This window comes from Vanessa atalanta, chromosome 14 (assembly GCF_905147765.1).
Source record: "Vanessa atalanta chromosome 14, ilVanAtal1.2, whole genome shotgun sequence".
In the NCBI taxonomy this organism is placed as follows: Eukaryota; Metazoa; Arthropoda; class Insecta; order Lepidoptera; family Nymphalidae; genus Vanessa; species Vanessa atalanta.
Window position 1 is genome coordinate 1715225 of NC_061884.1, and position 27428 is coordinate 1742652.

Below are 27428 nucleotides of genomic sequence, written 5' to 3' on the forward strand. Positions count from 1 at the left end.
TATTACACGGAACAAAAGCGATTCGTCGTATTTGTGGTACGTTTACGATGACTCTCTTCCCAGTTGAATGCCGCCATTATATCTGCGCTAACCATCTACACGACGCACATCCCCTAGATTTTGACAGTGACGAGTAGTTGTCAAATCAAGTTTCGACGTAATTCAACATATGGCGTTACGCATGCGCCGTCATATTTACGTAAATAAAAAAACGTGAACAGTAGTCATTATGTTTTCATGTATAATATGAAATAACTTTTGTTTTATTAAAATAACATACCCATGTCATTTCATTGATGGAAATAAAGAATTACTGAGCCTCTCGGCGGTTTTTCTCGTTGTCATTTGTACAGACGAATCGGTTGATTTTAAATTTAATTAAGCCTTGCAAAATGACGATTTAAAAGTGCTTGAAATCTAAAGTTATACTTCAATTGGTGTTTCCAGTTAATGTACAGTTGTTTTTTACCAGTTATAAATCGTTCACTTGTTGCTTTGACCACGTGAGTCATGGTACCATCCACTCATTAATTACTCCAAACTGCTATTTGGGTAAGGCATTTCAATTTTAGTGGGTATTCCGGTGTACTAGGGTCGTCCTGGGCACCGGCGAACACCCACTTCACGTGGGGGAAACGCGTAATATGTTTTTCCAGCGAGAAAAAAGCGCGTGTGAGAAGTTCTACTCTTTCGGTGTAATAGGAAATAGATTTTAATTTAATACAAATAATAAATTACAATTCAATAATAATGTACTTAATCTTAATAAAATTATTATTATTTTTTCACTCACACTTTAAAACATCCATATATATGAATTTATTATAAAACTTTAATAAATAAGATTAGATGTGAAGATGTTTATTCGAGCGAAAATTCACAGCTTAGCGAGGAACTCATGTACTCCTCAGGTAGTTTCTATGTCCCCAGTGCGCGCGTATTATAAAATTCACCCGTATTTTTTTTCAAAACGTGCCAAAAGAATTATCGCTTCAAAAACTTCTAAAATAAATATATAATGAGAAAGGTTATATGCTATATAACATTCGCTTTACGGTTATTCGCTACGACCGTTTGCGGAGAGAGTAAGGCAACAATAAATGCCAATATAGTAATTTGTTTTGTCTTAATCGTTGACTTTGTTTGCATAAGTTAAAGCGTATTATGTTGTTGCTATTCTATATAACATTGGAAGACAGAAATAATATTTTATATCTCGATATATTATTCAAGTCGATAGATAAATAATTACGAATAAATAAGTATATAATGAGATCGACTCAAGTCGTACTTCGATTTGAAGTTGGAGCCTAGCGCATGGCTTTCCGTCCCTATTACTATAGGACTATCCGAATGTCATAACATATGACATTCCGATAGTCTTTCGTTATATTTATGACATGAAAAATATATGAAATGCAACTTTATTGCGTTCATAAAAATAATGATCGATAAATTTCGTAGCTCGTAGCAGTCTCGTAGCTTAACCGGTGCTACGAGCTCAATGACGTAGAAAATATGGTAATTTACATAAATTAGAAAATGACTATAACTAATGTAATTCATATGTACGCTTAAGTAAGATACAATTTTAGTAAAAATATTAAAAACTAATTTATTATTTTGATTTTTTGAAATTCTTGCGTAGTATTTTTTTTTTAATTTTACATACAGACAATGTTATACTAAAATAAACAAATAATTAAAATATACGGAGCCTGTAAAAAATTTTTCTTTTTTTGAAAAGAATAAAAGGCGTAAACGGGTTCCCTTAAAATCGAAATAGACGCTCAAGTCTCACTTTTAAATCTCGTTATAATATTTAATTAAGGAAAATTTATCAAACTGTAAACATTTTCTTATTAAATTTAGAAAAGTTATACAATAAGGATTCTATACAAACGTGGAAACAATCGACTAATTTAAAACAAAGATCGATATACTATATTGATTCTTGCTAACTTAGTTTATGGACGAACTTTAAATAATTGTGACATTGATTATATTTCTGTTAAGGTTAAGAGCTTTAAATGACATACGAACAATCAAAAATAAACGCAATAAACTATTGTGGTAACTTCCCCTTAAAGCTAGCTCATATGAGCAGATATGCTTATTCAGGACAGAGTGCGTAGAACCTGAGCGACGCGCGTTGTGAATGTCCGGATCAAGGCTTGGGCCATATAAATCGCTTAAAATTAGAGAGATCGCCAGAACACTGAGCTATGTTCATCAATAATACACACAATTCTGTGCCAGTTCGAAACATAAAACTGTTAAGAAATTCTCCAAAGCAACCTGAAATATGAACGTTGATAGTTTGGAAAAACTTTACACCGACTTTAACGCCAGTAACAATTGTACAAAATCAATGGAATCGGAAAATCGCGTAAAATGAATAAAAACATGCATTAACTTTACAAAGTAGTAAAGAGTAAAATTTATAAAGAATCCTAAATACATATTATGTACTCTTGAAAACCCCTGTCTTTTCCGCCGCGCAATCGTTCATTGACTACTCGAAAGCACTTGCCCAAGTGTCTTCAAGTAAGGCTTATTATTACAGCAATGTAAATCATGATTTAAATTAAATTCACTCCAGTGAACGCGAGGTATGAAAACATTTTTGAATCTTCATGTAACAAGTTTAATAAAATTAAACGTAAAAGGAACATGTCTTTTATAATTAGATACCACTCAATTCAAACTCAAACGATCTCTTCCAAAATTATGTAATGTGAATCAGATAATTAGACTAAAATGCCCTGTGGCCTACATATAATGTCATTTTAATAATCATCAGTCCTAAGATTTTTTTATATGATGTCTTTTATATAATTTGCCGAACTGAGATGGTCCAGTGATTCGAGCACCGTCGTAACCGAAGATTTCGTATTCAAATCCGTGCAAAACTGTGCTTTCATTTGTATATACTCCATCCCTTGCTCGGCGGTGATAGAAAGGATCGTAAATAATCCTGCATGTGTCGAATGTATGCCACACGTATATTCACCAAACCGCACACAAGCAGCTAGGTGGAATACGTTCTAAACTTCAAGAAGAGAGGCATTTGCAGACTTTTTTCACTTTTATTAGTTCAACTTGAAATACAGATCAATAATTTATACATCCTTCATGAAAATCAATGAAAACGATTTATGAAATTATTATGTTTATAATATTATTTGAAATATTAGTTAATTTAGTATTCATATTTATCGTAGAAATCATTAAGCTATTAAGTGTCGCGTATAACATAAAATAAATTTCGTGAAAAACGTTCATGACGCTTGCCATGAAAATAGTTCATATATTTAAAGCGGGCGAAACTGCGAGGTGCAGCAATCGTATATAATAATATTATATACTAAAATTTTTGCTTTCTAGTATAAGTTTTATATACATTGGTTATTTCTCTTATATACTTATATCTCATTTAGGTACTACATTAAAAAGATAAAGAAGATAAATTAATGCATATCATTTCGACACACAAATTAGACGATATAACAAACACGTGTCGCGCTTTAATAATAAAAAAAAATAATGACTGAATACGTAACGAAACTATAAAAAAACGAACTACGTCGGATAAAGCAGGTTATAATCACTCAAGAGATAATGATATCTGATAATGTATCGAGATCTCCTCTGATATCACGTCCGTTACTGATAAGCCTTTGTAAATATTCAATATGTAAGTTTCCTTATAATACGCGTGAATAAATTTTTACCAATTCACGTCAAACTTCTTAAATCTGTAGCGTCAATTATAGAGTAAGATCCCAGAGCCGCCAGACCTACAAAATATTAGCAAAGCTGATATTTTGAGGATGTCTAATCTACTATGTAGTTAAGACAGTATGAGTACTTACTAACTCGAAAGCGGGGCCCTTTCACAGGTAACGCGAACTAAAAGTGTGTAAAAACCTTACTGTAACTTAAAGTAGAAAGGGTCATATTTCAAGATGTCTTTAAGAATATTATCAAAAATTGATATTTATTATTGCCAGACCATTTACGTGGGCCATTATTGCCGCCAGACGTTATAAAGATTGTTAAAAAATGAGGCAAACTACGTTATACTAGCAAGCCTACATTTTACATATATTATTCTCCCAGATGCCTTGAAGTTTCCCCTTTGAGTGAGAACACTACATGGTTTTATAAGACAGATAATTGAAATGATGGTTACATTATTTATTGAGTTTGATTAAATTTTAAATCAATACCAGAGACCCGCCCTGGCTTCGCAAAGGTGCAATACTGATACTAAATATACTACAGAATGTCATTATATACAAGATTCATAGCTTTTTGACCGAGTCAAAGTGCAGGGACATAGCACCGCTATGTCCCTGCACTTTGAGGAGAATCTATGATGAGTGAATGAGAGATTCACTAAACATCCAAGAAACGTTTAAGTTGAGTCAATTAAACGTTAAGAAGTAATTAACTCAAAGTGTTTTCCCTTTAGCTACTCGTATAAATTTGGTACTTAAGTTTTATATCAAGTGTGCAACAGTCGTGAATAAAACTATGCTTGTATATTAGTTAGTAAATTATAATGTTTTAAAATTAATAAACACGTCATCGTAAATTTTATATAATGTAGAAATACATTTGTAAATCAAATTATTTGATATCCGAGATAGCTTGTTGATTAGAATAAACGAACCATAATCGAAGATTGTGGGTTCAAACTTTAGTGAGCACCGTAAGCTCTTATTTTTAATTTATTTCGTGTATAGTTTTCTTAATTTGTCCTGTATTTGGCGGGGAAGTAAAACATCGTGTTATCTATATCCAGCAACCTACAATGGAGCAGCGTAGTGTAATAAGCTTCAAAGCTTCTCCTCAAGAGAAGAGGTTGTAAGACGAGAATATGGACCACCTCATGGGAAGTGGTCACCTCCGCCCATAGATAAAGGCGCTGTAAGAAATATTAACCATTAATTACATCGCCACCAACCTTGGGAACTAAGATGTCATGTCCCTTGTGGCTGGGACATATGAATACAATATAAAATATACACTGGCGTCTTATTACACCCCTAAAATAATAAGGTGAGATATCTTTAATTCTGACGTCATTGCACTGAGTCGAGTCCTCTGCGTAAATCCTCCTGACTCACAGTTTTATACGGAACACGTTCACGTATCGTGAATCACAAGAGTGATGAATAGGTTTAAAATGTTGTGAAATGAAAACAGTCTGTTTTATATTAACACTGATTTTGCAAGATTTTATTTATCTTCGCCAGTTGTATGTGTGGGTCCAATCTTACGACTAATCTTTAAACCAATTCCACACCAACTGTTTAAGCTTAGATTTGGCACAACTAAGTGTACACAATATAATATCGTAATTTGTTAGAAATGTTTAAAAAAAACTCGTTTCTAAAATATATTTGTGCATCGCATAGTATAAAACTAAGTTGCTCCCGCTGCTGCCTGTCCCTGTGTATGTTTTAATCTTTAAAACTACGCAATGGATTTTGATGTGGTTATACATTATTATAGAGTAATTCATGAGAAAGGTTTATATGTATAACACATGCATAATATAGTAGAGAAACACTGGTATGTTACAGGTTTCTAATGTGATGTCGTAAATAAACACTTCTTTTTTGCGCTTACCTTGCAAACGCTGGTTGACTGGGATATGTCTATCTCTTAGGAATAACCCACAATAACCATTTCTTATCGTTTACTGTTGTGTGTAAACTATGAGAAATAATGGCTTATTTACGAAGTGATATTAAACACAATAGCATTTATCCGATTAAGTACCTTAAATACATTATGCTGTAAAGGACAGCATATAATTGAAATTGATAATTTCGAAGATTTTAAAGATTTAAAATGCAGTGACAAAATGGTTTGTATTGTCTAATGACATAAAAAGCGTGAAAGTTGTATATAAAGACATTCTGTAATATACTCAGTGTCAGCATTGCACCTGAGCAAAGTCGGGCGGATCGCTAGTACATTATATAAAAATGGGCATTTTTATACCGTCGAACAACATTAAACAGATACATGTACGTAACAGTACAAATTTATCTCAACGCATTTAATATGTATGTTTCACAGAAGTGAGGCGGTATAAACTTCAAATTTTTCTATTTTCTTCCAATCATTCCTATAAAAGATATAAAGCCGCATATCTTGAGGTCCTGAGCTCAAGCTGATAAAAATGATTTAGGTTTTCTGTCGGGTAGCGTTGTCTGGAGGTCTGGAAGTGTGTATGTGAATTCGCCGTCCTATCAGACTATGAGAGTAAGGGTATAGAGAATGAACCTGTGTTTATGCACGTACTTGTACACTGCAATGTGTCCTGCAGAGTATACGTTGAAAATAGCGCCGCGGTGGCCAAAATCTGTTATATAGGCATCATCATTTCTGTTGTCTTAGATTTTCGCGATTATTACACATTGAAATAAAACTAGTTTTTTAACGGATTTAATCGCGTATATTAATTATTTTATTTTAACATCCCGACGTTTCGAGCACTTTGCAGTGTTCGTGGTCACGGGCAGACTCTGACGTGCTCGAAACGTCGGGATGTTAAAATAAAATAATTAATATACGCGATTAAATCCGTTAAAAAACTAGTTTTATTTCAATGTGTAATAATCGCGAAAATCTAAGACAACATTATGTGAACCAGTACGGACTGGAAACATCAAATAAAATTCGCCGGTTTGAGTCTGCCCGTGACCACGAACACTGCAAAGTGCTCGAAACGTCGGGATGTTAAAATAAAATAATTAATATACGCGATTAAATCCGTTAAAAAACTAGTTTTATTTCAATCATCATTTCTTTTAATGTTATTGGTGGCAAACGAGCAGGAAGTTCCTTCTACCTTTTTTATAGTATAAATAAAAAAACCTAACCTAACCTACGACGTAACTCAACGTCGATACTTTTCATTAGAATCAACCCAATTATTCAAAATGAGAATATTCTATGTTCAAGCAAAGACTCTTTAAAGCTCTTCTGTATCGTCATGATATGGAATATAGTTTGGAATGTGGATTCTGCTGACAATGAGAACGGAAGAAAACGACAAGGAACTCAGTAGTTATTCTTTTCCCGCATTTAAATTACAGAGTTTATGTAAATCAAACACAATTATATTTATATATGTATATCCTGCCTGGAAATCAACAAATACTAACTCTATACGCCTTTTTTTATCATTACTATAGTCTTATAATGGGTAATATGCCTTATATGTCAATGTATTTTAGTTTCATTTAAATTGATTAATAATCCAACTTAAAATTACCGTGGAATCGTTTTATACGAGTAAATACGAGTATCATGCCCCAGGAAGGATGTATTGACCTTTAAATCGGTCTAGGTGTTAGTGATCTCTACAATGACCGTCACTGTTTATAATCGTAATACAAACAGATATCACATTTATAATATAATAAAATATCACAGAAGTAGTTGAATCACGTTCATACGCTACCCCTTTTAATTTGTTAGTAAGTTCTCTGCTCCCATTCTAGCGAACGATGTCGGCTGTGAAGTTAGTCACACGATCCGTAGTCATTATTAATTAGGCACGGCGTAAAATACTCAATTGGTCTCACGCTTTACCTCATACCGTCTATTGGCATATTAAACACTGGATTTATTACTTTAAAAAGTTTTAATTGATGCTTAATCTTATTCCATATACATCCATGAGACACGATTTAAGTGAACCCCCATGTATATTTACCCTTTGCTAAATAATCCAATTGGCACACGCACACACACACAATGAATGCACCGATGCGGTCATTGTTTTTGGTAATGTGTTTTTTTTACAATAAGAAGCTGATTATTAGAACTGTGTGTGAACTCATAGACCAAAAACGGCATCGTATAGATTTTTATGATATTTAATGAATTAAAACTATATTTGCAATTCGTAAAATATAAATGACTATATATATATATAGCTGGGTAGAGCTTCGTGGAACCCTGTCTGGGTAGTCCCACTCATCAATTATTCCAACGAAAACATCGATACTTAGTACTCTATGATCCGGTTTTACAAAGAAAAACTATTAGAAGAAAAAGTTTTTGTTACATGTCTTGCATAGTCCTTGTTCAGAAATAATTCTGTCGACACTTCATACATTTCTTATACCATGATATACTCATAAGATAATTAAGTAAATTGTGTTGATGTGTTTCGGTTTTAAGGATAAGTACGGTCACCACCGCCCGTAGACATTGGCGCTGTAAGAAATATTAACCATTCCTTGAAGTACTCCAGCAACCTTGGGAACTAAGGTGTGTTCCTCGTATCTTCAGTTACAGTGGCTCATTCACCCGTCAAACCCGAAAACAACAATACTAAATATGCGTTACCTTGGGGGTAGATACCTAATGTGCAGTTGGTGGTACTCAGACGTGCTTACGCAAAGACCTGTTACCAAGTACATTCTTAGATCCTATTAATGATGTAAAAAGTATTCTCTATTGCAAACAGCACCAATGTCTGTGGACGGAGAAAACCTTGACGTCAGGTGACCTAGTTTGTATATGATTCCTGCTATTAGCAAATATATGTCAAGAACAACAGAAAATAAATCACGTCGAATAGTAGAACCTTACTAAACAACGCTCTGTAAACAGAATTTTATTTATACCAATTTTTATTTTTCAATTAAATTATATTCTTGACTAAGGCAGGTCAGCATTAGAGGAAAAAAAAATTGAATAATCACCGTGAAATAGCTCAATTTTCCGACTCGTTTTGAAATGTTATGAGTCATTCCATGAGTCAACTTTTTTCTCATCCGTCGAAAAGTTATATATACGTGAAACAAAATAATAAAATAATATTTACATGAAATACTTTTAGAAAGAAAACACCTCTTAATTTCAAGATGACTATTGTAGTAAGAAATACTTTATATTTAAGGTATTGACAAAGGTAATTTTAATCTTTGAAATAAAATTGAACTTTATAATTGGGACTCAATTCAGATTAATGAAGGCCTCTTATTTGAGGAGGGTTTGGGCTTACTCCGCCGCGCTAATCCTGTTTTCAGACCGACGTTGTCAGTTGCATAATAAATAACACGGAACTATATATAGTGTATTCATATATCTGTATTATTTATTTTTGCAGCCGGAACTATAACCAAATATCATCGACCGGTAAAGTACAGTTCTTGAAATTTTTTAAATTTGGAACTAACATGAAACAATACTTAGAAACAGAATGATATCAATCTAACTTCACATATTTTGTTAACGTAAAGCTATTAATAGCCTGGTTGTATATGAGATGTTGACATCTAAATCGCAGTCCAATTTGATACAAATAAAATAAAAATAAATTAATAATTTATTTTAAAATAAATATAGAATTAGTTCTATGGTTTAACGTTATAGCCGATTTATTGCGCAGTGTTACGCAACGAATTGGCTACAAGTCGTTTCTATGTTGAGAGTTATACCTCAACGCTTGTTTTCAATGGATATCATATGTGTGTGCCAGAAGTATGATACAGTATATATATATATATATATATATATATTTAATATGAGAATCAATATTTTATTATATTGATTTTAAACGACAAAATTGCTACTCCTGATATCTGAAGTATGTATATTTTTAACTATATTTCTTAGTTATATATACTTGTTAAAAATTCCATAACTTAAAACAGTAAGTAATAAATACAAGTTTAATGTTTTATATGTGTAAATATATATTATAAATATAACACTTAGTGGATGTAAAAGCAGTTACAATGTTGCATATTATACGTAATATATTAATAGTATTTAAATGATGCGAGTCTGGCTTGCGATAAATGACGTGGATATATTATTCGTGCAAGTTGATAAGGATCGTGTATTTTAGCTCAACGTACATCATCCTCGGTAGTATAGTGGTGAGTATCCCCGCCTGTCACGCGGGAGACCGGGGTTCGATTCCCCGCCGTGGAGTTTAATTTTGCCATTATTTTTTTTAGTATATTTTTTTTTTTCAATAATATCTTACAATATTTTTATATATACATATAACCAAGCGAAAAAAACATAAATATATTATTATATGACAACAATTTTAATTTGAACTTGTATCGACATTAGCATTTGTCACGTTGGTTTGGTAGTTCATCGTCAGTCTTTACTGACGAATAGTCTAAAATAAGCGCATCTCGAAAAATGATTACGGTTTCGAATTCGATTAAGGAGCTTTTTTGTAAATATAGAATTGTATTTTTGTAATACTATGTGTAACGATGAAACCAAACTAGAATTGCTATAATAATTTAAAACGCCTTTATTTTTGATTTTATTGTTTCCTTATATGATCTTTGATACTAGTTTTTGACCGAGGCTTCATCTGCGTGAGTTTAAAAAGGTGTTAGGTATATGTCCTATACGTCTTAATTTGACCAGACCTCATCGTTTAATTTGCTTATAAGATCAAATATATAACAATTAAATTGTATATACATCATTATTATATGTAACGCACGTTAGATAGAAAAGAATAACTACTGAGTTTTATGTCGGATATTCTCCATGGAGACTAAATTCTGAACTAGTGGACTTTACATTAATTCAAAGGTCCTTTCAAGAGCTCACTAATATAAAGTTTTATTTTTTGACTTGGTAATGGGTCACCCATAGACAGTAGCCCTATAAGCGACACTTATTTCTTCCTTACATCACCAATGCGACTCCAATCTTGGGATCTAAAATGTTACGTGCCTGTTGTGATATGACCAACGCTGGCTCACTCACCCTTCAGACCGGATCACAAGAACACTAAGCTCCGCTGTTTAGATGAAATAGGTAAAAGATATAAATGGTTTCAAATGCGATTGTCTTTTTTTATTAAAAGTCATAGATTTATTTTTTAATTCATTGTGATTATTATTGTTATTACTTTGTATATGTTTCGTTTAAACGTCTACTTTATTGGTGATTTAATAAATGTATACATACAAATAATCAGTGTTCAGTTTAAAATATGATCAACTGAATTACGATTAATTAATGCGATAAATGAAACAAATAGTTGGATCACAGTTAGCTCCACGAGCGTCCATTAATCTAACATAGCTTTTAAATAATGATCCTTGTTCAAATGTGGGTTGCAAGAATCTCGATTAACATATATGAGGGGGAATTTATACGATTTTTATATTTTATAGCACTACTGAATTTTCATGTACTTAAATTGTGTTTTTTAGTCATGTCTTGCTTGGCGGTGAAGGAAAACATCGTCTACCACACGTATATTCACCAACCCGCATTGAAGCAGCGTGATGGAATTAGCTCCAAACGAAAGAGAGGAGGGTTAAGCTCAGCTGTGGGCTCATTAACAGGCTGTAAATGTAAAATGTACTGTACTGTACTGTTTAAATTTATCGACCTTAATATCAGATTTAAATATTTAATAAATTAATTTGAGTGAGCTACATACCCATATAAGTATTTCTGGTTAATATATTCACCTAATCTTCATTGTATAGTAACCTGTCGTTTTGGAGTTACTATTAACGAGCCGTAGAAGTCACATACATGACTTCGAAATTTATGAAACGTTTTTTTATAACGACGCTTTTATATTACGCCTCGTAGAATCCTATCGTCTGTAAGCAAAACGAAACATTTTTTGAATCATGTATGATAACTAATATCCAGTATTAGCTATTAATAAGTTGTGCAGACACTTTATTCAAGTAAGTAACAATAATCATATTTAAATAATGAAATGAAATTATTTTATCTTATTTTTTAATATTAATGCTATCTTTCCTCATTACTTATATATAAACATATAAATCTATTTTTAAATTGTATAAGTATTTTGAGTAAAACATTTTATTCAATTTCCTTAACATTCCATCTCAGTTTACGTTTTAAAAAAAAGGAATTAGACAACGTCATGTCTATAAATAGAGAAGATAACGTCACGGTAAAGGCAAAAAAGCAGAGTTGAGGGCAAGTACAAAGTAGTCAGGTGTTCGCCGGCAGCTATTTTCGCCTCCTTTAAACCTTAGGTTGGCTAGAGTTACGTAAAAACCTTGTAGAAAATGTATTCAAGAATTACGTGAGCAATATTTAAAATATCATTTACGTAATCAGATCTTTAATAAAGGTCTAATATTAATTATTTATTTTAATAAGTTGAAATTCTATATAGATTAAATTCAAAGCGGATTAAACTGCGAAGTGTAATTTGAGTGTAAATATTAATTTAATACTTTAAAAGTTTAAATCACTAAATAAACAAAAATAAATTGTATGATTATAATTTAAAATCAGAAAGTACGTATTTTGGTACGGTATGTACATCGTATGCATTAGTCCAATAAAAAAAGTGCTATTATTATTAAACTGTCTGTAGATAGAATCAGCGTTTGTGATGGCAGAGCTCCTTCGTGTTTATTCTGTGTTATTGGATATTTTAAATAAAAGATAAATTATATCTTATTATAATCGTTGCAGCGTATAATGACTTTAAATTTTACAATAGTATTAAATAGACAGAAAGGGAGCGCAATTAATCGTACTTATGTATATAATAATATTATACACTAATACCTTCTCTGGAACGCGCTGCATTTCTGGTTTAAGTTTTATATATATTAGTTTAATAGCTTTTTTCAGTTAGGCATTACAAGTAACATCTCCTGTATTAGTATAATATTTCCTTCCTATCGTAATATATTTACATTCGTCGATCTATTGATTGATATGTATCTTATGTACATAAATGAATGCTTATTTACACATGTCATGCGTTGCTGTTGATGATCCGGTTTGAAGTGAGTGAGCCAGTGTAAATGCGCAAAGGACATCTTAGCTCACAAGATTGGTGGTGTTTTGGCGACGTAAAGGACGGATATTTGTTACGGCGCCAACGTCTATCAGCGGTGGTTACTACTCACGTGGACTATTTTCCCATTCTCCTACATACAATATACAAAAAAAAGATTTAATTAAATCTTGGTGCAGTTATTGTTGGCACTACCGTTAAGGTATCATTAAATTACAAAAGTTGTCAAACGAATATTGACTAATTTTATAAACATGATACGTTTGGTATCTACTAAGAAATTACTTACCTTATTGTTAATCAATTTAATACGCAAGGGTTAATACAACCGGCTATAAATCAAATCCCACAGAGACCAGGATATTTAATTATTTTGACCACCTGAAAGTTAGTGGTCTCCGCACACTGACGGTGTAAGAAATAATAATTTTATACCGTCAAATCAAATCAAAATAGACTTTATTCAAGTAGGCTTTTACAAGCACTTTTGAATCGTCATTTAACAAACTATTTAACGTAAAGCTACCACCGGTTCGGAATGTAGATTCTACCGAGAAGAAGTGGCAAGAAACTCACTCGATGCGCCTACCACGGAATTTAAGATCCCTTGTGGCTGTAGTTATATTGGCTATTTTATAGTGTAAAGTATTTCTATTTTGACAAGGAATACCCGATGAGTTAGTTTTATCTACCCGGAACTTTATAATTTTAAATCGGTTGACGTTTTTTGAATTTGCCCGCGCAGAGTAGCTCAAGCCCTACTACAGTTATGTTACGCTCGACTGAACTTGATTAATTTCGCAGTTATTAAGGTATTGAAATCGCGAATTTGTTGGTTGAAATCTTCATTGCGTAGTTACGTATGTGATAAAACTAAATAATATTTTTGTTTGCTTAGAATAAAACAAGCACCGCTTCGATTGCAAACGCTGGCTTAACCCTACGAGACAGATCAAAATAATGTACTACAGTATTATACGCCTTAAAAAGCAGTGGGATAGTATATGTCTATCTCTTAAGGAAAGCCCACAACAACTATTTTTTATCCTTTTATTTTTACAAGAAATAATGGCTTATTTTCGAAGCGATTTTAAGCAATACAACATTAATCCTTATCCAATTAAGTTACCTTAAATACATTGTGAATTTAATATAGACCAATATGGCCCTTTACAGTATGTAATTTGAATGAATATTTTCGAAGATATTACAGATTTAAAACACAGGGGCATAGCGGCTTGTATTGTCTAATGACTGAAAAACTGTGAATATTGTACAGAATGCCTATTCTGTAGTATATTTAGTATCAGCATTGCACCCGTGCGAAGCCGGGGCGGGTCGCTAGATTTCTATAATTTTAATAAAGTATCTTGTCTATGTATGTATTCACCTATAATTTTAATGTATACTTCTGTGGCACTCATTCTACAATAACGAAATCGCGGCATCTTTATCAATACTTGAAGCAAAAACTTTGTTCCCCTTTTTACAAAAATTACGCGAACGGAGGAATATGTAAATTAGTACAATTAAAGTTCACATGGAGATAAAGTGCAAAAAGCTAATTTTTGTTATTATATCCATTAGAAAATCATTTAGATAAATTATTATACACATTACTATATATACTTTTATACACACAGACACACAGATACACACTTTTGTACATATTAAATATGAAACATATGTAGTTTACGTCATTATTATGCCAATGACAACACACGTCATGTCACAGTCGTCGATGAAACTTCTTTTGACATTTGTTTTTATTTTCAAGGTATTGCCAAAGGAGTCTCCATCCCATCTTTCGAATAATGATACCTATCATTTATATTTGTTAGCACTGATGATTACTTTATTAAATAAATGAATTGATATAAAAGTAACATGAATTTAATAAGAACATATATTAAATACAATAGTAAAATTTTATTAATTTAATAGAATTTGTCATTTGTATTATATTTATATTTCATATATTATAATAAGTTTATTTTTGTACCATTATACATGCGTTAATGATAAAACGCGATCATAAAATAATTCATAATGAATTGGTCTTCAATGAAATTATGGAACTATTTTATCCGATATATGTATGAGGTTTTGTTGAATGTCTTTTTCCCCATTTCTAAAGCTTTCGAGATAAGAAACTTTTATCCAACACTCTTAGCCCTTTATAACATAAGCATCGATTATCAAAAACTTAATAAGTCTGTAATTTTAGTTATAATTCAGAAAGTAGTTATTCTGATCTTCAGAAACGAAGTATGTACTATTTATATTTATTTTATGTACTCTTTACATAAAATATTTTTTATATTTATTAAATAACGAAATGAAACCCCGGCTTCGCCCGGCTAAAATAAATAAGACTAAACATATATAAATGTACTAACTACCGTGCACGAAATTATTATTTTGAACACACTTACTCAACGCACCCGTAAACGTTAAACACGGCCGCCCGTTAAACTGTCATGTCATTGAATTTCATATATATGTATATATTTAATATTGAAATTACAACTAAAGGCCATTAAACTAAGATTTGAATTGAATTTAATATCGAAATATAATATAATCTCTATTTTATGAATTTTGCGGATATATGTCATCAATTAAAAAATCATAATTTTTTATTCGATATATAATTGTGTACACACAACTGCACGAAATTATATATAATTATTCGAGCCGTGGCAAGGTATATAATCCTGTAATCAAGAAACAAAACGTATCGGAGTTTTTCTGTTATTATATATATAATAAATAAATATTGGCCAACATCAAATACATTACTCTGATCCCAATGTAAGCATCTAAAGCACTTGTGTTATGAAAAATCAGAAGTAACGACGGTACCACAAACACTCAGACCCAAGACAACATAGAAAACTAATGAACTTTTTCTACATCGACTCGGCCGGGACCTCAGAGTGGCGTACCCATGAAAACACTCTACTCGACCACGGAGGTCGTCAATGTTATACTCTAAAGCGAGCCGGCTTTAGATTTTTGGCCATTTAAAGCCATTAGTCGTGTTCCTGTTATATCTCCATTGGAGAGTTATTTGCATCCCATCGGTCGATTAGATTAATAAAATTTATATAATTATATAAACTTAGATGCTCTTTTTAAAAGGAAAGCAAGGACTTCGACCAACAGTCGGACATAGGGCTTATGTACAAAGAAGCGTATTTCCTTTCTTGGAACTAAATCTCGCTTCATACCAAATTCTTCCGTGTATTTGTATTAGTATAAATTCTTGTCTTCGTTCGCGTAACATGCCTTGATGCATCATTGAACCGATTGTGTTTAAACTTTGTACAATTGTTAGTTTTGCACTTGTGTAAAGGTTTCTGCCGTGGTAGTTTTTAATTTTTAGACCAATTTTTATTCATAAATGTTATCAATTACTAAATGATAATACTGTATAAAATGTTTATATATTGAAGATATGGAAAACATTGGAAACATTATATACATTATCTCTGTCTCTTAAAAATATTATAAATACTTTGTCTAAATTTCAATCATTAACAAAATATACACAAATGCATGAAATGTATATAAGACTTTTAAGTATAAACTAACTGTTATTTTAATGATAACAAAAATTCAACATAACAATTTTGCTAAATTGCTTTGATTGTGCATCAAAGTATTATAATATAATAATAAATTAAATGGGTTTCAGATGTTTGTAACGAAATCACGCTCTAACGATTGCTCCAATGAAGTATAGAAGTCAATTCAGACTTAGACGATAGAATAGAATATCACTAACCTTAATAAAAAAAACGAGTGGTGGCATGTTACACCTGCTTTCAACGAAGTTGCTTTCTATATGTATTAAATAAGAGACAATAAAATAAGTTAACAATGCTTGAGAATTATTACAATATAAAGACAAAATTGTTATTAAAATTATGTGTGAATTAAAACAGCAACTAAAAAATACGTTTGAATAATATTATATAAAACTATATACAATATATAGACAAAGATGGAGACAAGAGAGACAAAGGCTGGAGAGGGCGTAACGCTTTCCTTACGTAAACATTTCTGCCAGTTCACTCTATTGGAAGCCGCGCAAAAGAACTTCGTTCCAAAAACAAGAGGTGTGAGGTTGAAACGACATTTATTTCGCTATGTACCTATTATGTATCAAATAAAATTGTTACTAAAAATCCCGCATGTATTGAAACTGTAATAAAAAATAGTTTAAATAAAACCTTATATAAAAAAATGTTGGCAGAAAGTGGGGAAAGGTAGTCTGGAGGTCATAACGCAGTTTCCTTGTTACCTCCCAAAAAAGTATTATTATATATTAATCGAAGCGAGCGTGCTAGTACTTGTATAAAAATATATTGATGTTTAACACGAGTCGCTCGTCGAAGTTCAAAGGTTAGTTCAACAATGAATAAACATCAGTATCGGATGTTCGCTACTCGGTCTGAATTTACATTCGCCCACGACTCCAACTACACCTTCGTGAATGTCTAAAATAATTGAATTATCTTCAGTTCAACGTTTTTCAAAATGATCGTTAATATTAAATATAGTAAATGTAATCTATATATAAATGTGCTATTTTTAAATCTTTATAAGGTCAAATTACACTGATAGTGTTTTTGTAAAGATTGATAATGCTATTTTGAATACCACATTAAATGTCTTTGAATTTTTTTAAATAATTTTATGTATTTACAATAAATTGATTTAGGCATTGTGCAAGTTCTGAGAATAACCTTCTTCTCATCACAATATATATTGTTGTGTTCCGGTTTGAAGGGTGAGCCAGTGTAACTACAGGCACATTACATCCTTGTCAAAGTTATTGGCAGATTGACTATTGGTCGAAGGCAGGCAAATAATTAAAAAAAAAAAAATTGTTAAGACAAAACTATAAGGCACGATTGTGAAATAAGCTTTCATACAAGACCGGAGGAGACCTTATAAATAGTTAATTTTTACCATATTATGACAAATTACGTTTGGAAATAGAAGATGTCCCACTCGTTATTATTGTTAGATTTACTTCAGATTGTTACCTTTAAATACTAATGGAATGTACGAAGCATTAAAATATGGCAACAAAAGCGAAGCCAAAGCACATTTTTCGGTAGTTCGAAACGACTATACTCGAAACGTCTTTTAGTTACGTAATACTTACGTAATATGTCAAAAGTGTTGTCATATTAATTATTAATTGTCTATATATTAACAAATTGTTGATTGCTTCACACGCTGTCGATTTTTTTTTCTTATTATATATATTTGTATATATTATCATCGTTTATATGTCTGTTTGTAAACGTGTAACTTCTGGCTTGACCGACTGAAGCGACTTCATTAATTTAATTGATTCGTCGATGGTGCATAGCTTTACTAGGATCTAATAGGTGGCGCTGGAGTCGTAATATGTAATCATTTATATACCAGAATAAGGCTATTCATGATATATATTAATGTAGGACGGCAAAAAGGTCACATAAGCTAAAACTGTTTACTTCATAAACGTCTAAAATTGTATGATCTCTCTATAAAATATATAAATATTCTTATACTAAATTTACCTACTCTATTTAAAATTAATAACTATTCATTTTCATATCATTCAATAAATAGTAAACAGCAATATTTAGTAACGTCAAATTAATATTATCCAGTATAATATATAATCTCATTGGAATAGTGCTTTGAGTTTTTTTATTTACCAATAAAAAACCTAAAAAATTATGTTTAAAATTGTTCCAATAATCTTATCAATCATCAAACGTTTCTCCCTTTTAATAAATAACTTAATCCTTATTAAGATTTCGTCGTTAAAGGAAAATGTCTAAAACTTTCTTTAAAAATATTTCTGGTTTTATTACTTCACGAACGCCAGACAAGGAAAACGCATCTCCCTCTCTCGCTCGGTGCTGTTTTCCCCTCAGCGTTCATAACTCAAATATATTTCATTACAAGCAGCCAGACGGATGAATAATGATTACTTTCGGAACAGTAAAACATCATTTTATCAAATGTTATATAATGTAACTCAAAACCTTATTACATACACTGAACGAGAATGATAATATTAAAATGGTATTCATATAAGTCTTTATTAACTTTGTATATACCGACCGTTTATTATATGCCATCACCTATATAATACATATGTACATGAGCGTAATATATATATATATATATATATATATATATATATATATATATATATATATATATATAAATAAGTCAAAAACTTTAAGTAGGTATTACAAATTTGTTGATAGTATTAAATGAAACTGAATATTATTCTACAATAGACTAAATGCTTTAAGCAAACTTGGGCTCGTTATTCGACCTCGTTTCGCTCAAACTTTAACCCATAGAGATCATTATTATAGTATTCTGTACCTAGGAAGCTTTAAAAACTTTTGTAACAGTACAATAATTTCACAAATATAGTGTAAACTCTGTACAATGTTAGATAGTATAATTATAATCTACACAATATTCGCGTATTTGGAATTTATTGCACGTGACGACTCGACGCTGTTGTAGTACCATTATATGTATATATGTATATTACTCGTTCCGCAAAGTACGTGTGTAATCCTAAAGCGGTGCATCATGCAACGTATCAATTTGCCCCAACAAAATGGCGACCGTTAGCGGCGCGGCGACCTCGCGCGTTTCCCGGAAGACGGCCATGTTGGCTTTCGTTGCGCCCGCGCATTCTGTGTCGACACACGACACGTGTTCGATGAATTACCCTGGCTTTGTACGCCTCGCTATGCGTTGCTCGCTTTGCAAAGATAAACTATTGTAATTAACTAGGAAATTAAATTGTATACATTTATATTTCAAGCTGAAACGAATATATACACAAATGAAACATATTTACATTTTAAGTATTACGATATGCACGAATAATATTGTATTATTAAAATAGACATATTCTAGTTGCTCTTCATTGCAATTTTATAACGAAAATTTAATAAGTTATTTACGAATTTAATTGCTAACATACACTTTTTAGACCGAATGAAAAAAAAAATATATAAAAAACTAAAGCACTCTCAATCGTGTCTGAATGTTATCAAAACCTGAGATGACCTAGCGGATGAACGTGTTCATAAAACGTCGTGGATACAAGTTCAAATCCGGGCAAACAATGAATTATCACGTGCATCATTTTTGTTTATACTATGATTGATCTCGTGATCATCGAAGAAGCAAAATATCTTTAGGATAGGAATTCTAAATATGTAAGGAACAAACCAATAAAGTTGAACAATACGGTGGAATAAGCATCAAACCACCTCTTTAAGTAGAAAGGAGGCCTATTAACGCATATTTAACAATTGAGTACTTTAAGTAGGACTGGCATCAAATAAAAGCTCCTATAACGTCACTGATATCATAATTAGTTACTATAAAGTTCTAAGTAACTAACATAATTTTGTCCTTGATAAAACTGGATGTATATTAAAAATATAGTATGTAACACCTAACGACTAGTCATATTTTTTGTATCCTACATGAGTACATTAAGTTTATAAGATAAGATATTATTTCGTGCAAGCTTGAAGCTTGTGTCACACTCCGGTGATCCCGTTATGTAAATTATACCAACTAAGTATGTATGTATTTTATTTGGATGCTACAAAAGAATCAACTCGCTCGGTGGTTTAGTTGTCAGGCTTTAAATATTGCTGATTTCTGGTCTTTTGCTCAAACCATAGGAGTTTAAAATTTGTATATTCCTATACTTGGTTCGTCAAGTCTTTGTTCCTATGGACTGTGTCTATTTACCATTCCATCTGATTATGAGAATGTAACGAATAAAGAGTTCACCTGTTTGTAATACAGTTCCGTTTAAATCAGTCTCCGCTGTGATGTTCAATATCGATACGAGGATTGATCGTTGTTAAAGTTAAGCAAAACTATCATTACAAATTATTATTAAATAATAATAATATTTATTTATTTCAAGTATCATCGACTCATTTTGTTAGTAATACATACTTAAATGTCTATGTTAGTACTTAACGTTAGGCTTCTTAAAAAAACATATGAAACTAAGATATGTGAGTCACCTCTGCGCCATTCCATTAGAAATAGCGCAGCAGTGACCCACATATGTGCAGTCCAGCCTGCTCGCGATTAGTTTCAAGATGCTGTTGGTACTGCCCCACACTCTGCGCACCATGGCTCCACATCTTTTACGCATAGTAGTATAAAAACAGTCCACGTGTGCCTCCGCGAACATCCCTGATGCGCTACAAAATCGGGGCAGCCCCATCAGCACCCTGAAAGCATTATTATATTGAACACGAATAGCGTTGTACGACTTTTGCGAGATTATTGCTACCTTCGAAGATAAATGGTTAAAAATCGTAGTAACATTAACAGCGATGCTAGAAAATTTGCTTAATTAAATAAACTTCTTTAAATAATAATTATACGTTTTCTATAAATTAATTTTAATCCATATATTGATTTGTATTCGATTGCAGGCATAAATAAATAAGTTTATGTCGTGCATATATTTTATGATACTATGTCGTTTCTAAATAAGATACAGGAATCGATTTATCCTAGATATATTTAGGTGAAGTAACAGTAAAGTTTTTTGTGACCTTTAAGTAAGTTCTACGAGACCCTGCTGTTTATTCAACGTGTTTCCTTTTAAGCAATAAAAACATGCCTAATCTGCTTTCTGTTATTTTTTGAAAGCTAAATAATAACAGTCATCGTTTAAATTTAATCAATACTAATATTACTGTCTGTCTGTCTGTTACTCATTCTAATTTAATTTAATTTGGTATGAAGTTTGAAAATTTGAAAAGACTTATGCCCAACAACAGACAACCAACCCCTTAAACAACCAAAGCCGCGGGAACCAACTATTTTCTAATAAATGTTCAATATTATTGGATAACATAGTAACGGATCCTGCGTGTCTATGAAGCATGTAATTATAATAATATGACATATGACACAAAGATAATGCCAACGGTAAAAGATGAAGCTTTTCTAACGTACACATGCGTATGTACTTTAAGTTCTCTATTTATTCTCAATCCATTACTTTACTTAATACATATTACTTACTAGCTGAGCTGCGGATTTACCCGCGCAAAGTATATAACAATTACATTCCCGTTTTAACCCCCTCATGGAGTAAATTAATAAAAGTTGCCTATGTCTTTGTACGGAACTGCAAGTATGTCCAAACCAAATTTCATCTAAATCAGTGGTTTAAGCGTGAGGAGGTAACAGACAGCTTTTTTCGCATTTGTAATATTAGTTTAGATTTGAAACGAAATTAATATATATTGTTACGTGCATTAAATTGTCACGATGGAAGAGATAATAAGCGTTAAAAAAGGCGCTCAATTGTGATGTTCCTTTGTGTAACATCTACCTGAGAATGAAGCTGCGTTTACACAAAGCGGTTTCGAAGGGACCGATGCGTTAGGGTGAGGTAGGTAGATCCTATGAGAATTATCCGGAACATTGCAATATAATAGATAGTTTTGTAATTATTATTACTGTTATTTCATTCGCTACACACGTACTCTGTCTAACAATCTTTGAAATTACAGATCATATTATAATATATTTTTTATATAGGATCCGATCATGACTTATAATATGATATATATGTAAATAAGTCGTACTTCTCTTAGAGAAGATGCTTATCAATATTTCGTTACAAAACAATATGTTTTTGTTAAAAATATACGTTTGTAAACAATGTCAGTTGATGATAGATGACGACATTTTCAATTACCGTGCTGATACTTAATATATAAATGTATTTCATATTCAATATGATTTCTTCTAGAATGTTCGGAATACAATACAACGGTTTGATTTAGTTGAAATTTTCTTGCTAACTTCGACGGAGCATTTGAACGTTTCATAGGCGTTGATTGCGAGTATTCTAATTTTAAAAATGTATCAATTGTCGTTCGTTAAACGTTTATAAAATTTTAGTTCGTATAAGTAGGATAGGTTTTAGTTGTATCACTACTGTAAATCAAAAACTACATGCACGTATTTATTCGTTCAATACGCTTGAACATTGATATTATGATCGGAATTCCCAACGTTGCTGCAGTATTTAATAATTCTACGAATTAATTTATTGAAAAATGTTACCTCAGTAAAAAAGATTTTGCAGTTACAGTTACGTTACGTAATACGAAAAAAACCTTAAAGCTCTTTGCCAGTATGTTGTCTATATGAATATTGATATGGAGCTTCGTGTCAATAATGACTCCTTAAACCCGAGCGCTATTAGCTTCCATTAGAGTTTAGAGGACTGTATTATTGTATTGCTCTTAGAGATTACGTTATTAAATAGTTTTTACTAAAACAATTATTTTGATGGTTTTTTAAATATTGAATTCGAAAAGCTAATGACACGAACGCAAGCTATAGCATTCATTATATTTCTTAGTATCATTTTTTTTATAATATAGTATACGGAATATTAAAATCTTTCTGTTTACCTGGTGGTAGGACTTTATGTTAGCCCTTCTATCATCACCATACTATATTATAAACTATATCGTCAAACAGCAATACATATTATTACTGTGTTCCGGTTTGACGGATGAGTGAGCCAGTGAATATACAGGCACAAGGGACATAATGTCTTACCACCCAAGGTTGGGGGCGTATTGAATGTAAGGAATGATTAATAATTCTTACAGCGCTAATGTCTATGGGGTGACCTCTTAGCATCAGCGGGCCGATTTGCCTGAGGCCTTCCTATATTATGGAAAAATAGTTGTTGATCACGCGTAATTTTAAGTTTAAATTTAAATTATACAACACATTTTAAGTAAGTTTTTTTTTATTTGAATCGTCATGTTAATTCAAATGAGTTACGATTCAAAAGACGGTTAATTAACCACAAAAAAAATTACATTAAAAATGTTTTCTTTGTCCACAGAGTGAAAAATGGCTAACGTACGAGAAATTAAAAGAAGAAATACTCGAAAAGATTAGGAAAATCGAAGAGGAGAGACACGCAGTCGACCTGTGGCCCTGCGGCACGGAGTGGGGCCGCAAGCGGCGGAGACGGCAGGTGTCGGTGTCGCCGCCCTACGTGGTATACATGCTGCCGGACTCGGATATCATGGAAGATTGGAGACTGGTCAGGAAGCTACTGGAACGAGCTGAATGATACGAATCATTTAAAGAGGTTTCCGGACATTGTGACAAAGATTTTTTAAAGTTGAAATATCGTTGAAATGTTGACTGTCATCGATAACAATTCGGCGGTACTAAGTAGAGAACAAACGACGCGGTTCTTATGTCGATTTTTCGAATATATTTCATAGTCCCAAAATTAACTTTATTTATTAATAATTCGTAAGAGAATACACACAATACAAAAAAAAACCTATTTAAGACAGAAGTATGCAGTTCGAGATGCCACGTATAAATAAAAGTATGACCTCAAACACTATAAAAAATTCTGTTGTTCTTATTCCGTAAAATTTTCAACCCTGAATTTTAGCGAGATGTGTAAAAAGGAACATTCTAGGGATTGTTAGTTTAGATTTTATATGAGGCTTGAAAACATCGCTATATTCATATATATATATTATAAAATAAAATAAAAAGTAACGGCCAAATAATGCACTCAACTGTAGACTTCAAAATCAGCATATCTTATCTTATCTAGTGTAATATGGGGATTTTATTCTAAATATATATATATATATATATATATTCAACTTGTTAATATCCTGGAAAGTATTAGTAAGAAGAGATGTAATATTTGTTCTTCCTTTCCACTGTTTTGTAAAGTAACTATTTCGTAACGACGAGCCTTGTCTTGTCGCAGAATAAGTTTGGGAACCTCTGATTTATAATAACATATTGATTTTAAGATGTAAAAAATTGTACAATCTATGCTAAAATTATGCATAATTATTTAATTTGTTTTAGCGCCGTGTGGAACGGTAAGTTTTCTGGAAATTATATCTAGAATACGAATCTGCGTTGTGAGTAATATTGTAAAAATCTATTATCATTTCCTATTTATTAGTAATTCTTACTAATATTAAAAAAGGTGAACGTATGATTGTTAGTAGGTCTGGTTATCGCTTAATGAAGACTTAGGCATGTATAGAATCGGCGATTAAAATAATGTCTCTTGTAAACAATTAGATTTTTCTTTATTTATCATGTTTTTTCCTATAAAGTAACTATTTTTATACCGTTAGGATTCCTAGTTTTTTTTTTTTCTTAGTGTATACTAGTGAATGTCGTAATCCAAAATCTTTGATAACATTAGTGATGTGTGACGTAATAACCGATATTTAATCGATAATGTCGTCGTCTACTGGGAGAAGGTTTGTTCGTGAATTGTAAAGGTAATAGAAATTCTAATTTAGTTACTTTCAGACAAACGTGTTTTGCACTTTTTTACGTTAATTTGCAAAGTCATTTATTGATTTTTTTTTTCAAAACATTATTTTTAATATATTTTTTTTCCTTTGTATAATAAAAATGAAAGATAAGGATAGATATATTAAGTTTAGATATTGTGTAAAATTTGTAAAACAATTGCTAAAGCAAGAGGACGTTCCAGAAATTCAACAATCTCTGAATAGATATTTCATAAAATTTCCAATAATACTTGTCTGATGTTAAAACTCGAAACAAACACTACGTAGCTTTACGATAAATTAGTGCATTAATTTTGCATGTTATCGCTCGAAACGTTTATTGTATAAAGGAAGGAAAACGTGGGCCAATTGACTACACGCGCAATCGTACACTTAATTCCGACAGAAGGCGATAATTGCCTTAAAAATAAATCAATATTCACAGTTTCACTTGTATGTGCATATTGAATCGATATTAAAACAAAAATAAAAGACTCATAATAAGAGACTGTTTTATTTTTATAAGTGAACAGCACTTTATTGTACTTTATTGACCTGAGGGCTATTCTACTAATAAATTTTCACTTTATCGCAATCAAATCGAAACGTTAATCCGTTTTCCTATTCTACTATAACGACGTTTTATGTTCGGTCGAAGTTGGATCGGGATCGTATCGTAACCGTTATGAATTAGTGGTATTGGCCCTCAGTTGCGATTAAACTGAGTTTTATTTTTGTGAGGAATACTCGTAGTTGGATCGGGACTGAAAGGTTAACGTATAAGCGTTATATGTTCGTAGAATTTTGCCCCTGTTCACTGACGAAGTGGCGCCCTTCCGCTTTAAATTATAGGCGTACATTAACTAATATAATCTAATTTGTATTTTTTTGCAGTCTTTTTTCTTATAATAGTCAGTCCACGCACACTAAGACATCTTGTAAGCATGAATGCCACTCATACTAATGCATAATAGTTTGTTTAGGATCGCGCCTTCGTGAGTGAACAGATCATACATATACACATATATGTTGTTAACACTCTTCGCCGGTTATGTGGCTTAAGTTAAGGCAAATATATGTATAAATATTGAAGCGAAACCTCTGACCCAATGCGAGATATCCCAAACTCTGTAGTTTCGATTGACGTGAAATTTAACATAGTTACTTCTTTGAAGATGTAGACGCTCACTAAGATAGATTTAGACTTTAAAGAGTATTGGGCCCATAACTTTGAATGATTTTTACCCGTACGAAGTCGGGATGGAGAACTAGTGATACTATATAAAATAATATTGTTTTTTTACAGCTGTCATATTGTAAAGCGATGTATGGTTAGGCAGAAATAATAGACGTTTTCCATTATAATAATTTACCAATTAAAAAGGACCCTCACACACTCGGATAAACATCGATGTGTTTTCAAGTGTTTAACTTGTGCCTATAAAGCCTTCCTGTGCAGTAGTGGTTTACAGGCTGTTAGTTTTACTTTTGAATACTTCATAACTATACCAGATTTATTTTAATTTATTGTCATTTAAAACATGTCATGTGTGTCGGTGAATAAAGATGTTGAAAATGGTTGTTGGTTTTATTGAACTTTACATTTACCTTACTAATTGTTCAGTATTCATAGTTAATTAATAGTTAATTTATTCTTAAATTTTATTACACTAATTAAATCTGTATAAAACGATGAAAGTATCTCAATCTTTTGAATAATTTAGAATTATGCACACGTGCAGAATCCATTAAAACATAATTTAAAAATCTAAAACTTAATTTAATTAAAAAAGTTATAGTAGATACAGGCTAATACATATTCTATGTATGTACATTGTGCGTATAAGTCTAAATAACAAAATACTTTTCTTTGGTTTATGACAGATTGGCGGACAGAAAAATGGACAATATGATCGAAAGTGGTCACCACTCCCCACAAACATTGGTGATTTAAGAAAATTTACATATTTCTTACATCGCCAATGTACTACCAACCTTGGGAAATAAAACGATATGTCCCTAGTGCCTCTAGTAGAGGGGTCGACTCGCTCCCTTATTCTACAAAGATGTTAGGTGTTGCTGTTTGGCGGTAGAATATCAGATGAGTGGGTAGTACCTACCCAGTACAATGTGAATAACAATGTATTTATTCAAGTTTATAACTCAACATTGCGCAGATAGAGACTGTACGA

At 31.8% G+C, this 27428-nt stretch overlaps 1 protein-coding gene and 1 non-coding gene across 2 annotated transcripts in view; both read left to right on the forward strand.

Moving 5' to 3' along the window:
- Positions 1–24516, forward strand: part of LOC125068889 (breast cancer metastasis-suppressor 1-like protein) — a 120685-nt gene extending 96169 nt beyond the window's left edge. The window contains exon 4 of the mRNA XM_047678249.1: positions 23790–24516. Within this exon, the coding sequence (XP_047534205.1) occupies positions 23790–24023 (234 nt within the window). The 3' untranslated portion in view covers positions 24024–24516. The remainder of the gene's footprint in view (positions 1–23789) is intronic.
- Positions 9904–9975, forward strand: Trnad-guc. The gene has a single exon. It is a non-coding gene; the product is annotated as a tRNA-Asp (tRNA).
- Positions 24517–27428: the final 2912 nt, after the last annotated feature.